This window comes from Garra rufa, chromosome 10, assembly GCF_049309525.1.
Source record: "Garra rufa chromosome 10, GarRuf1.0, whole genome shotgun sequence".
Taxonomy (NCBI): domain Eukaryota; kingdom Metazoa; phylum Chordata; class Actinopteri; order Cypriniformes; family Cyprinidae; genus Garra; species Garra rufa.
This window is the reverse complement of record NC_133370.1, coordinates 6,140,486-6,153,758: the sequence shown is the minus strand read 5'-3', so window position 1 is coordinate 6,153,758 and position 13,273 is coordinate 6,140,486. Positions and strand designations below refer to the sequence as shown.

The 13,273-nt window shown below is 31.0% G+C and overlaps 1 protein-coding gene across 1 annotated transcript in view; it reads left to right on the top strand.

Annotated features, from left to right (window-relative positions):
- The first annotated feature begins 13,079 nt into the window (after positions 1-13,079).
- LOC141343848 (CUGBP Elav-like family member 5) overlaps positions 13,080-13,273 on the top strand; it is a 22,198-nt gene continuing 22,004 nt past the window's right edge. Inside the window, exons 1-2 of the mRNA XM_073848510.1 lie at positions 13,080-13,097; positions 13,221-13,273. The exon at positions 13,221-13,273 is cut by the window's right edge and continues 92 nt beyond it. Coding sequence (XP_073704611.1) covers positions 13,080-13,097; positions 13,221-13,273 — 71 coding nt within the window. The remainder of the gene's footprint in view (positions 13,098-13,220) is intronic.

The following is a 13,273-nucleotide window of genomic DNA, read 5'->3' as shown; positions in this document are numbered from 1 at the left end:
GTCAGCGGTTTGGGTTGAGTTGGTTGAAAAGTGTGCTGCGGTTTCAGAACAGTTTTATAAAGATTGCCAACTCTGACTCAGCAGAGTGTTCAAAAGAGGACAGAATATTATAGAACAGAGTAGAATAGGACAGAGACACGTATAATTGAACAGAACAGAACACCATATAGAATAGGATACAGTGGAAGAAGAGAAGAGAAGAGAAGAGAAGAGAAGAGAAGAGAAGAGAAGAGAAGAGAAGAGAAGAGAAGAGAAGAGAAGAGAAGAGAACATAAAGAAAAGAATATAAAATAGAATGGAACTACATAAGATTGAACATAACCATATAGAATCTAATAGGGTAGAACAGGAAAAACATATAGAATGAAAAACAACAGAATAGAATAGAATAGAATAGAATAGAATAGAATAGAATAGAATAGAATTGAATAGAATAGAATAGAGATACGTAGAATTGAACAGTAACATATAATCTAAAAAAGAGTCATAGGATAGAACAGAAGTTAAATGATAGACTAGAATAGAATGGAATGCAGAATAGAATAGAATAGAATAGAATAGAATAGAATAGAACCTAGAATTTAACATAGAATTTAACATAGCCAAATTGCATCTAACAAAACAGAGTCGTGGGATAGAACAGAACAGAAATGAACCATATAGAATAGAATAGAACCACATAGAATTTAACAGAACCACATGAAATCTAAAAACAGAATAAAGCAGAAGTTAAAAAACATATTAGATTAGAATAGAATAGAATAGAATAGAATAGAATAGAATAGAATAGAGCCACATAGAATTGAACAGAACTATACATAGTCTAAGAAATAGTCATAGGATAGAACAGAAGTTAAAAGAAACATAATAGAATAGATTAAAACAATATAGAATTAATCAGAGCCAAATAGAACAAAAGTACAGAACAGAAAATAACTATACAATAGAATAGAATAGAATAGAATAGAATAGAGCTACACAGAATTGAACAGAACCATATAGAACCTAAAAACAGTCATAGGATAGAACAGAAGTTTAGAGACATAACAGAATAGAATAGAATAGAATAGAATAGAATAGAATAGAATAGAATAGAATAGAGATACATGGAATTGAACAGAACTATGGAATAGTCTAATCTAAAAAAATAGTCATAGGATAGAACAGAAGTTAAAAGAAACATAATAGAATAGATTAGAACCATATAGAACTGAACAGCCAAATAGAAGCAAGCAAAACAGAGTCATAGTACAGAACAGAAAACCTTAGAAGAATTAAACAAAAACATATAGAACCTAAAAAGACAGTCATAGGATATATCAGAACAGAAGAGAACCATATAGAATGGAATAAAGGACAATAGAATAGGATAGAATTTAAGAATAGGATAGAATTTAAGTTAAAAGAGACATAATAGAGTAGAATAGAATTGCATAGTCACATAGAATTGGCCAGAACCATATATAATCTAAAAATGGTCATAGGATAGAACAGAAGATAAAAGAAACAGAATAGATTAGATCCATATAGAATTGAACAGAGCCAAATAGAATTAAACAAAACAGAGTCAAACTACAAAACAGAAAAGAACCATGTAGAATAATAGAAAAGAATAGAATAGAGCCACACAGAATTGAACAGAATCATATAGAACCTAAAAAGACAGTCATAGGATAAAACTGAACAGAAACGTATAATATAGAATGGAATACAGGACAACAGAATAGAATAGAATAGAATAGAATAGAATAGAATAGAATAGAATAGAATAGAATAGAATAGAGCCATATATAACTGAACAGAGGCAAATAGAATTAAACAAAACAGAGTCATTGTACAACACAGAAAAGAACCATATAGAAGAATAGAATAGAATAGAATAGAATAGAATAGAATAGAATAGAATAGAATAGAATAGAATAAAGCCACACAGTATTGAACAGAATTAAATCTAAAAAATCTAAAAAAGTCATAGAACAGAAGTTAAAAGAAACAGAATAGAATATATTAGAGCCAAATAGAATCAAACAAAACAGTCAAAGTCCAAAACAGAAAAGAACCATATGGAAGAATAGAATAGAACAGAATAGAATAAAGCCACACAGAATTGAACAGAATCATGTAGAACCCAAAAAACAGAAAAGAACCATATAGAATGGAATCATATATAATCTAAAAACAGTCATATGATAGAACATAAGTTAAAAGAGGCATAACAGAATAGAATGGAATAGAATAGAATAGAATAAAGCCACACAGTATTGAACAGAATTATATAGAACCTAAAAAGACAGTCATACAATAAAACAGAACAGAAAAGAACTATATAAAATGGAATACAGGATAATAGAATAGAATAGAATAGAATAGAATAGAATAGAATAGAATAGAATAGAATCACATTGAATTGACCAGAACCATACATAATCTAAAAATAGTCATAGAACAGAAGTTAAAAGAAACAGAATAGAATATATTAGAGCCAAATAGAATCAAACAAAACAGTCAAAGTCCAAAAGAGAAAAGAACCATATGGAAGAATATAATAGAACAGAATAGAATAAAGCCACACAGAATTGAACAGAATCATGTAGAACCCAAAAACAGAAAAGAACCATATAGAATGGAATCATATATAATCTAAAAACAGTCATATGATAGAACATAAGTTACAAGAGGCATAACAGAATAGAATAGAATAGAATAGAATAGAGCCACATAGAATTGAACTGAACCATATATAATCTAAAATATATTCATAGGATAGAACATAAGTAAAAAAAAAAAAAAAACATAGAATAGCCATATAGAATTCAACAGAGCCAAATAGGATCTAACAAAACAGAGTCATAGAACAAAACAGAAAATAATCACATAGAATAGAATAGAAAACAATAGAATAGAATAGAACCACCATATATAATCTAACAAAACAGTCTTGGCGGTGTCTCTACAGAACGGTGCTGTGAAATGATTACATTTCTATTTTATCCTGCAGTACTGCTGGCTAACGATAATACTACCAGCTTTGATTTCTTCTCATTGCTAGAAACGGCAGGTTAACCCTAAAGATCAGCCTTTGGTTGTTTCCATTTTTCCTTCACGCTCAGAATGGATTGAGAATCTCATCTCTATTCTATTTCCAGGTTTACTTCTTTGAAGTCCAAAAAAATCCCCATGTAGAATTAACACAGCAGGCGTAACATCTCAATTTGTGCGCTAAAAATTTAAGATCAGTGCACTGGTGGGGATTATTTGACACTGTACTCTATGTCCCATAATGCCCTGCTCTAGCACTCTCTCTGGCACTGCATTGATGTCTTAAAGGCCTGGCACTGGAATAGAAGACACAAATAAAGGCGAAAGAAGGGATTGGAGGCTGTAATGTTCCAGTGTGCACTGTTCAAGAACCAAAGCACGAGCAGTCGAGCACTGAAGGGCATTTCAGAAACCCTTCTCAATGTAAACAAAGAACAGGCCACAAATCCCCTTCTTTTTAACCACATTATGGCAGTGCAATTCTGCTGTGTCATGCTTCAATCCAAAGGCTTTTATAGTGACCATGAAAGGGGTTTGTGCACAATGATGATGTTCATTTTGTGAACAGGGCTCCAGACTGATGTAAAGACATGCTGTAGTTTGAAAACACCATGAGTGAGTGGGTGTGTTGAGTTGTGATTGAGAAGCAGTTGGTGGTTTGCAGTGCCACCTGGTGGATTGCAGTGCCACTGCACACAGGAGGTGCCTGGCTCATGCACAGAAACTCAGCTTTTGATCATCATAAGCAAACAATTCAGAGGATATTAACCTGACGTGAGTTTTTGTCATGTTAATTATCATTTGTTCTCAGCGTACTTGTTGCTCAATGTGATTTTCATGATTCATATCTAGTTGTGCCTGCTTTGTTCGACTAGAGCGCACAAAACAAAACAGCAACAGTGAGCTTCAGCTATGGGTGGTTATTTTTGGCTGGAAATTTAACATGAAAATTTGTAATTATTACCTAATAATTTAATTAAATTACTTACAGTTCTTTGGAACTTTCTATTCATCAATCCTGAAATAATATTACATTTACATTTAGACATTTAGCAGACACTTTTATTCAAAGTGACTTACAAAAGAGGACAATGGAAGCAATCAAAATCAACAAAAGAGCAATAACACACAAGTGCTATGACAAGCCTTATTTAGCCTAACGCAGTACACATATCAAGGATTTTTTAAAGTTCTATAATAAATAAAATGAAATTCATCATTCATTCATTCATTCATTACCTTTTTTATTTATTTATTTTTAAATCTTATGGCAGAAACAAGTTTCTATGCATAAGAAACTTTTTTTTTTTTCAAAAAGCACTAAATTGTACCCACCCCAAATGTTGTGTTGTGTTGTATTTATTTATTTATTTATTTATTTATTTATTTATTTATTTATTTATTTATTTATTTATTTATCCATTCATTCTTTTTTTCTTTTTGGAACTTTTTGCATACAAAACCAAAATTTAACATGAAATTGTATTTATTACCTAATAATGTAATTAAAATACTTTTTCTTTCAAAATTGTGATTTTATATCTAATAATTTTGAGTTTTGAGTAGGAAAAAAGGCCAAATTGGGAGATAAAAAAAAAACAGAATTGTAAAAAAAAATTCAGAATAAGATAAAAAGATAAACTTTTTTTCTATTAATTTTTCTATTTTATTCATTTTATCTTGCAATTCAGAATTTTTCTTTTGATATTATGATTTTATATCTCACAATTTTGAGTTTATACCTCACAATTCTGCCTTTTTCCTCCAAATTTCTAGGGAAAAAGGCCAAATTGGGATATATAAACACATAACAAAAATAAATAAATCAGAATTATAAGATAAAAAGATGTGATTACCTTTTTTTATTTTTTCATCCTTTGGCAGGAACAAGCTTCTGTGCAAAAAAAACATCACAATATTTTACCAACCCCAAACAGTTTGTTTATTTTATTTTATTTTATTTTATTTTATTTTATTTTATTTTATTTTATTTTATTTTATTTTATTTTATTTTATTTTATTTTATTATTTTATTTTATTTTATTTTATTTTATTTTATTTTATTTTTGGAACTTGACGCACTCAGTCTCTACCAGTTGACACATTTTTATTGTCGCACAGTGAGGCCGCCCAACTGTTAAACTACAGCCACACTTTAACTGAGTGTCAAAACAAGTGATTATTGTCATCCGTTTGGACATCTCATTTCTTCATACACCAAGCACTTCCATTCCCCAACACATATCAGCACGTCCCCGCAAACATGCATAAACACGTGTGTCGTCCTCCTTTTCTCCGTGTGAGCGGCTGACGGCTTTGCATTGAGCTGTGCGCCTCTCGCAGCGGCACTACACGAGTAATTGGCCCATGATGGAGCGCTGATTGCCTCACAGTACCTGGGGAGTTCAGCACACATTAGCATTCAATAAAATTGCAGATGCATACACAAATACACACACACACGCACATGCATTGCTCCAGCAAATGAGTTTATCACAGAGGCTTTCTGCTCGTCTTTGTGTCTCAAGGCCGGATGGGAGTTTATTTGCCATGTGAATTTGGTCAACAGAGGTGGTGAATTAAACTGTTGAATTAAACAGAATTAAAATGACAGGAAAGTGATATTCAGTAGTGATGATTGATGAGAAAAATAAAATAAATAAAATAAAATAATTAAAAAATAAATAAATAAATATTGCATAGGACCTTAATTTTTTTTTTTTTTTTTTTTTTACTTTAAAGAAATTGCTGTTAAATTGTTTAAGTTTCATGATTTCAATTAAATAGACATGCTTTTTGATTCATATTTTTGAATTTAACCATTAAAATAGAGTCTAGAAAAATTTAAAAGGGAAAAAAAACGAATAAAAAAAAAAAACAGAATTTAAAAAATATAAAATGGAATTTGGGAATAAAAAAAATCATAGGGCCCAGTTTTTTTTTTTTTTATTTGTGTCTTTGTTTTATTGTGTTTGTCCTTTAGTTTGTCCTTTAGCTTGCATCTATGTTCTTATTATTAATAACAAAGATAAAATACCAAAAACGACTACATCATGAAATACATTGTTACTGTGGAATAAAATGACTATATCATAAAATAAAATTTGGCTTTACCAAAGTTGCAAAGATCTCTACATACCTGTGGGTAATAATTTTTTATTTTAATAATAATTTTTATTATTTTATTATTTTTTTTAAAGGGGGATTAAATGCTTTTTTTAAATAGAAAAAAAATCATAACCTCCATTTGGATCATCTATTATTCAAATACCTGTCGTTCTATGTTTTTTTCATAGTGTCAGTTCAGTAGTTGTATCAAGATATTTTAGTCCGGTATCGTATCGAAGTCAACATTTTGGTACTGTGACAATACTGATTCAGTACAATACTTATATTTATTTGGACTTATATATCTCTTACATATATTATATTTTTAATATATTTGTGACCCTGGTCCACAAAACCAGTCATAAGGGTAAATGTATTTTAAACTGACATGTATACATCATCTGAAAACTATTTGAAAATCTGCAATCTGAGGGTGCAAAAAAATCTAAATATTGAGAAAAGTTCAAATGAAGTTCTTATCAATGCATATTACTAATCAAAACTTAAGTTTTAATATATTTATAGTAGGAAATTTACTAAATATCTTCATGGAACATGATCTTGACTTAATATCCTAATGATTTTTGGCATGAAAGAAAAATCAATAAATCTGACCCATACAGTGTATTTTTGGCTAGTGCTACAAATACACCCATGCTACTTAAAACTGGTTTTGTGGTCCAGAGTCACATTTTTGCTGTTTTGGACTCTTTTTTTTTATTTTTATGGAAGCCTGTTTCTGTCACAGAATAATAAAAAAAAAAAATTATCTCACAATTTAAACTTTTGTCTCACAATCAAAACAGCAAGAAATAAACTCAAAATTGCAAGATATAAACTGAGATAAATGTTTTTCTATTAATTTTTTGTCTCACTGTTTTTTGGTTTCCAACACAGAATAAAAAATAAAAAAGTAATTGTACATTTTTTTTTATCTCACAATTGTTTTTTTCTGCACAATTATGAGTTTATATCTCGCAATTCTAAACAAAAAGTCCAAATTTTGTGATATAATCTCAGAACTGCAAGGAAAATGTCTGAATTGTGAGATTAAAAGTCATAATTAATTTTTTAAAATTATTTTTATTTTTTTTTTTATCCTGTGGTAGAAACAAATTTTCATTTATTTATATATTTATTTATTTAATATATTTAAAAAGATAAATATTACATTTTAGGAAATTATAAAAATGTTAAATAGTTTGTTCTAGCCCACCAACATTTGCGTTCTAAAATGCACTTTGATATTATCAATGTATTTTGCTCCTGAACAAGCGTGTTTTATATTACAATATATTTTGGCATTTGATATTCTGTGCAAGTAGTTAATTTTAACTGAACTAAAGCTGGGTGGAAAATGATATTCAGTTTGATAGTTACATTTCTTTGGACATTTTATAGGATTTAATGTGCACATTTCACAAGTGACTGCACCATTTATGTACAATACTGTGCATTGGATATGCATGGTACTCCAGGGTAATTCAGAGGATACCATGGTACTTCTGTGTACATAGTTCGCTTCAGTTTGAAATGAATGTGGATTGTGGTGTTGATAGAGCATCTCATCCTCCAGCATCTCGGCTAAACAAAGCGGCGTCATTAAGAATGCATGCTAATGGTTTATCCTATAGATCGGTGTGGTTTATATTGATGTATGTATAGATTACACTCTCTGTCCGTGTCGAGATGTGGTCAGCTGGTGTGTGTAGTTACAGACGTCTTCTAGAAAGCTAATTTGTATCAGTTCCACAAAGCCACACATTATCATATTTCTCAATATTTATTTAATATAAATTAATAAATGAAATCAAAAATTCATTAATAAATATTTTATATTTGGGTCAAAGACATTAAGATGTCCACGTCAAAAGAAATTTACAAAAGTGATTTTATGTCCGTAGAAAGCACATTTAAGGTAAGTAAAGTGTCTACAGTCGTGGCCAAAAGTTTTGAGAATGTTTTCACAAAGTTTGCTGCTCAACTGCTTTTAGATCTTTGTTTCAGTTGTTTCTGTGATGTGCTGAAATATAATTACAAGCATTTCATACGTTTCAAAGGCTTTTATCGACAATTACATGACATTTATGCAGTGTTGGCCCTTCTTTTTCAGGACCTCTGCAATTCGACTGGGCATGCTCTCAATCAACTTCTGGGCCAAATCCTGACTGATAGCAACCCATTCTTTCATAATCACTTCTTGGAGTTTGTCAGAATTAGTGGGTTTTTGTTTGTCCACCCGCCTCTTGAGGATTGACCACAAGTTTTAAGATCTGGGGAGTTTCCAGGCCATGGACCCAAAATGTCAACGTTTTGGTCCCCGAGCCACTTAGTTATCACTTTTGCCTTATGGCACGGTGCTCCATCGTGCTGGAAAATGCATTGTTCTTCACCAAACTGTTGTTGGATTGTTGGAAGAAGTTGCTGTTGGAGGGTGTTTTGGTTCCATTCTTTATTCATGGCTGTGTTTTTGGGCAAAATTGTGAGTGAGCCCACTCCCTTGGATGAGAAGCAACCCCACACATGAATAGTCTCAGGATGCTTTACTGTTGGCATGACACAGGACTGATGGTAGCGCTCACCTTTCTTCTCCGGACATCGGAGAATATGACTTTACCCCAGTCCTCAGCAGTCCATTCGCCATACTTTTTGCAGAAGATCAATCTGTCCCTGATGTTTTTTTTGGAGAGAAGTGGCTTCTTTGCTGCCCTTCTTGACACCAGGCCATCTTCCAAAAGTCTTGGCCTCACTGTGCGTCAGATGCGCTCACACCTGCCTGCTGCCATTCCTGAGCAAGCTCTGCACTGGTGGCACTCCGATCCCGCAGCTGAATCCTCTTTAGGAGACGATCCTGGCGCTTGCTGGACTTTCTTGGACGCCCTGAAGCCTTCTTAACAATGCAGCAGAAATTTTTTTTCAGGATGAAGTTAATTTTCATGGCAAAGAAGGACTATGCAATTCATCTGATCACTCTTCATAACATTCTGGAGTATATGCAAATTGCTATTATAAAAACTTAAGCAGCAACTTTTCCAATTTACAATATTTATGTAATTCCCAAAACTTCTGGCCACGACTGTACTTCTAAGGTTTCAAATGAGTTTTTGGAGAATAAAATGTCAAAATTTGGTTGAAGTAATTTTACATTGTCATTCAGTGTAACACAATATTTATGTAAAAATTCAAACAACATGCTTAATCTGACTTGTACATATTCAAATATATAGAAGAATAAGCAAAACCTAGGATAGTGGCAAATTTTGAAAAATGTAGAATTACAACTAATTAGTATTTGGGGTGAAAGTAATTTGTATTTTAATGTCATAAATATATTTTTTGGAAGATTTTTACACTGAATGACATTTTAGTGGGTGTCTTCTGTAAATCAGGGGGGAAAAGTATGATATTTATTTTTTGCTTAGAAAAACAAAAATGCAATGAAATTAAACAAAAAACTTAAAAAAAATTTTTTTTGGTAAAACAACAATTTAAAGCACTTATTGTTTTTATGCTTAAACCCTTTTTCATCTTTGAACCATGTGTATATGTTAATATAAATATAATGTAATGTATTTTATTGATATACACTGCCGTTCAAAAGTTTGGGAACAGTAAGATTTTTAATGGTTTTAAAGATGTTTCTTATGCTCATCAAGGCTGCATTTATTTGATAAAAAATACAGAAAAATAATTTAATGTTTTGAAATATTATTTCAGTGTAAAATAACTGTTTTCTATGTGAATATATTTTAAAATTTAATTTATTCCTGTGAATTTTCAGCATCATTATTCCAGTCGTCAGTGTCACATGATCCTTCAGAAATCATTTTAATATGCAGATTTATTGTCAGTGTTGAAAACAGTTGTGCTGCTTAATATTAATATTTTTTCAGGATTCTTTAATAAATAAAAAGTAGAAAAGAACAGCATTTTTAAAATATAATTATTTTGTAACAATATAAAATCTTCTAAATCTAAAAATCAGTCAGTAAATGTTTATTCTTTCTTTCTTTTTTTTTTGTTTAATTGAAATTAATACTTTCATTGACCAAGGATGTGTTAAATTGATAGCAAAGTGAAAAGTGATAGCAAAGACTTATATTATAAGAAAAGATTTATATTTTAAAATAAATGCTGGGCATTTTAACCTTTTATTAATCAAAAATCCTGAAAAAATAATCACAGGTTCCAAAAAAAAAAAAATATTAAGCAGCACAACTGTTTCCAACATTGATTAAAAAAAATCAACATATTAGAATGATTTTTGAAGAATGGCTGATAAAAATTCAGCTTTGCATCACAGGAAGAGATTATATTTTAAAATGTATGAATATAGATCACCATTATTTTAAACTGTAATAATATTTCACAATGGCAATTTTTTTCTGTATTTTTGATCAAGTAAATGCAGCCTTGATGAGCATCTCATTCTTTAAAAGACATACTGATCCCAAACTTTTGAATGGTAGTGTATAATAATAATATAAATTTAGTTTTATATAAATGTATTTTTAAAATACATTTCAAGTAATACAAATATAGTTAAAGAAAGTAGAAAATAGAGTAGTCCACTCACATTTGCACGTATATCTAAAATGAACTTTGATATTTTCAATATATTTTGCCCTGAAGCATAAATATTTTATATTACAATATATTCTGACATTTTGAATGCATTTGAAAAACCTCAGTTTGGTTAATAAACTTCTTTCAGCTGAGCTGTTTATATCACACATTTACAGTAGGTTTCAAATATATTTCATTTGGCCCGAGTAAAATCTGTGATTATTTACTCCATGGAACATCTCGTCTGTTTTGTACTGTTGTGTTTGCAGATGGTTGTTGCCATAGTGACATAATTACAGTAATTAGCTATGCTACAGTGCATTTGTGCTCGTTAATTCACTTTAGGATTGTACTTTGATCAAATTTATTTGAACACCTACAGACACATGTAGCATCTCTGACACAGAGAAGTGCTGTACTGCTATTTTTTTTGTGAACAAGATACTATGCTAATATGGGTTATGCTTTATTTTACACATACTTATAGTGTACTTACCCAAGAAAGAACCAAGTAGTATACATGGGTTAAGGTTAGCTTAATGCTAACATGCTAACAACATGCTAATCATGATAACAACATGCTAATAACATGATAACCATGCTAACCTGCTAGTAACTTGCTAATCTTGGTAATAACAGGTTAGTAACATGTTAATCATGCTAGAATCGTGCTAGTAACTTGTTAATCATGCTAGAAATATGCTATTCATGTTAATAACATGTTAGTATATTGCTAATCATGCTAGAAACATGCTAGTAACAACATGCTAATCATGCTAGTAACATGCTAATCATGCTAACATGTTAATATCTTGCTAACCATGCCTGAAACAGGTTAGTAACTTCTAAATCAGGCTAACATCATGCTAGAAATAGGCTAGTAACATTCTAATCATGCTATCAACATGGTAGTAACTTGGTAATCATGCTAGCAAAATGCTAGTAACTTGTTAACCATCCTAGAAATATGTTATTCATGCTAGTAACATGTTAGTATTTTGCTAATCATGCTAGAAACATGCTAGTAGCAACATGCTAATCATGCTAGTAACATGCTAATCATGCTATCAACATGGTAGTAACTTGGTAATCATGCTAGCAAAATGCTAGTAACTTGTTAATCATGCTAGAAATAGCTTAGTAACGTGCTAATCATGCTAAAACATGCTAGTAACTTCTTGAATTATGTTAACAACATGCTAATAACATGTTAGTCATGCTAACAACATGTTAGTAACTTCTTAATCATGCTAACAGCATGCTAATAACATGCTAATCATGCTAGCAAACATGCTAGTGACTTTTTAATCATGCTAACAGCGTGCTAGTAACTTGATAATGCTAGAAATAGGCTAGTAACATGGTAATCATGCTAGAAACATGCTAATCATGCTAACATGTTAATACCTTGCTAATCATTCTTGAAACATGTTAGTAACTTCTAAATCATGCTAACATCATGCTAGAAATAGGCTAGTAACATTCTAGTCATGCTATCAACATGCTAGTAACTTGCTAATCGTGGTAACAACATGTTAATAACTCGTTAATCATGCTATCAACATGCTAGTAACTTAATAATGCTAACGACATGTTAATAACTTGTTAATCATGCGAGAAACAGGCTAGTAACTTCTAAATTATGTTAACATCATGCTAGAAATAGGCTAGTAACATTCTGATCATGCTAGAAACAAGCTAATCATGCTATCAACATGCTAGTAACTTGCTAATCGTGGTAACAACATGTTAATAACTCGCTAATCATGCTATCAACATGCTAGTAACTTAATCATGCTAACAACATGCTAGTAACGTGAATTATGCTAACAACATGCTAGTAACTTGCTAATCATGCTAACAACACATTAGTAACTTGCTAATCATTCTAGCAACATGCTCGTAATTTGTTAATCATGCTAGAAACATGCAAGGATTTTGGTTATCGTGCTAGCAACATGCTATTATCATGCTAGTCATGCTAACAACATGCTAGTAACTTGCTAATCATGTTAGAAACATGTTAACAACAATATCAATGTAATCTATCTAAGTTTTCAAACTTCAAGTTTTACAGCTGCGTTAAGTTTTCAGGCTAAGCTTTCTCAAGAAATGTAGGTACTTACAGTGTACTTACCCAAGAAAGAACTGAGTAGTATACATTGGTTAAGTTTAGGTTTAAGGGTAGGTTCAGGTAAGCACCTAGTTATTATCCAGTTATTGTAATTGCTATAATAAATACATAGTATGTACATGCAACAGGACTGTAAAATAAAGTGCAACTGTAAAATGTTTTTTGAAGTACCTTAGAGTACTATGCAAATTACACATAAATACATACATAAATATGATAATCTTTCAGTATCATGCTATTACAATCACTGGTACTCCAACAGTGCTTTTGAAAGGGTCTTTCATTGTTAATAAAATCAGATGCGTTTGCAGGTTGTGTATTTAATTTAATGTTGAATGTTTTCTCTTTCTCTTGTTTTGTTTTGTTGGTTTAGCTGATGCAGCAGCAAGCGGCGATTATGGCGGCTTCTCACGGCGGTTATTTAGC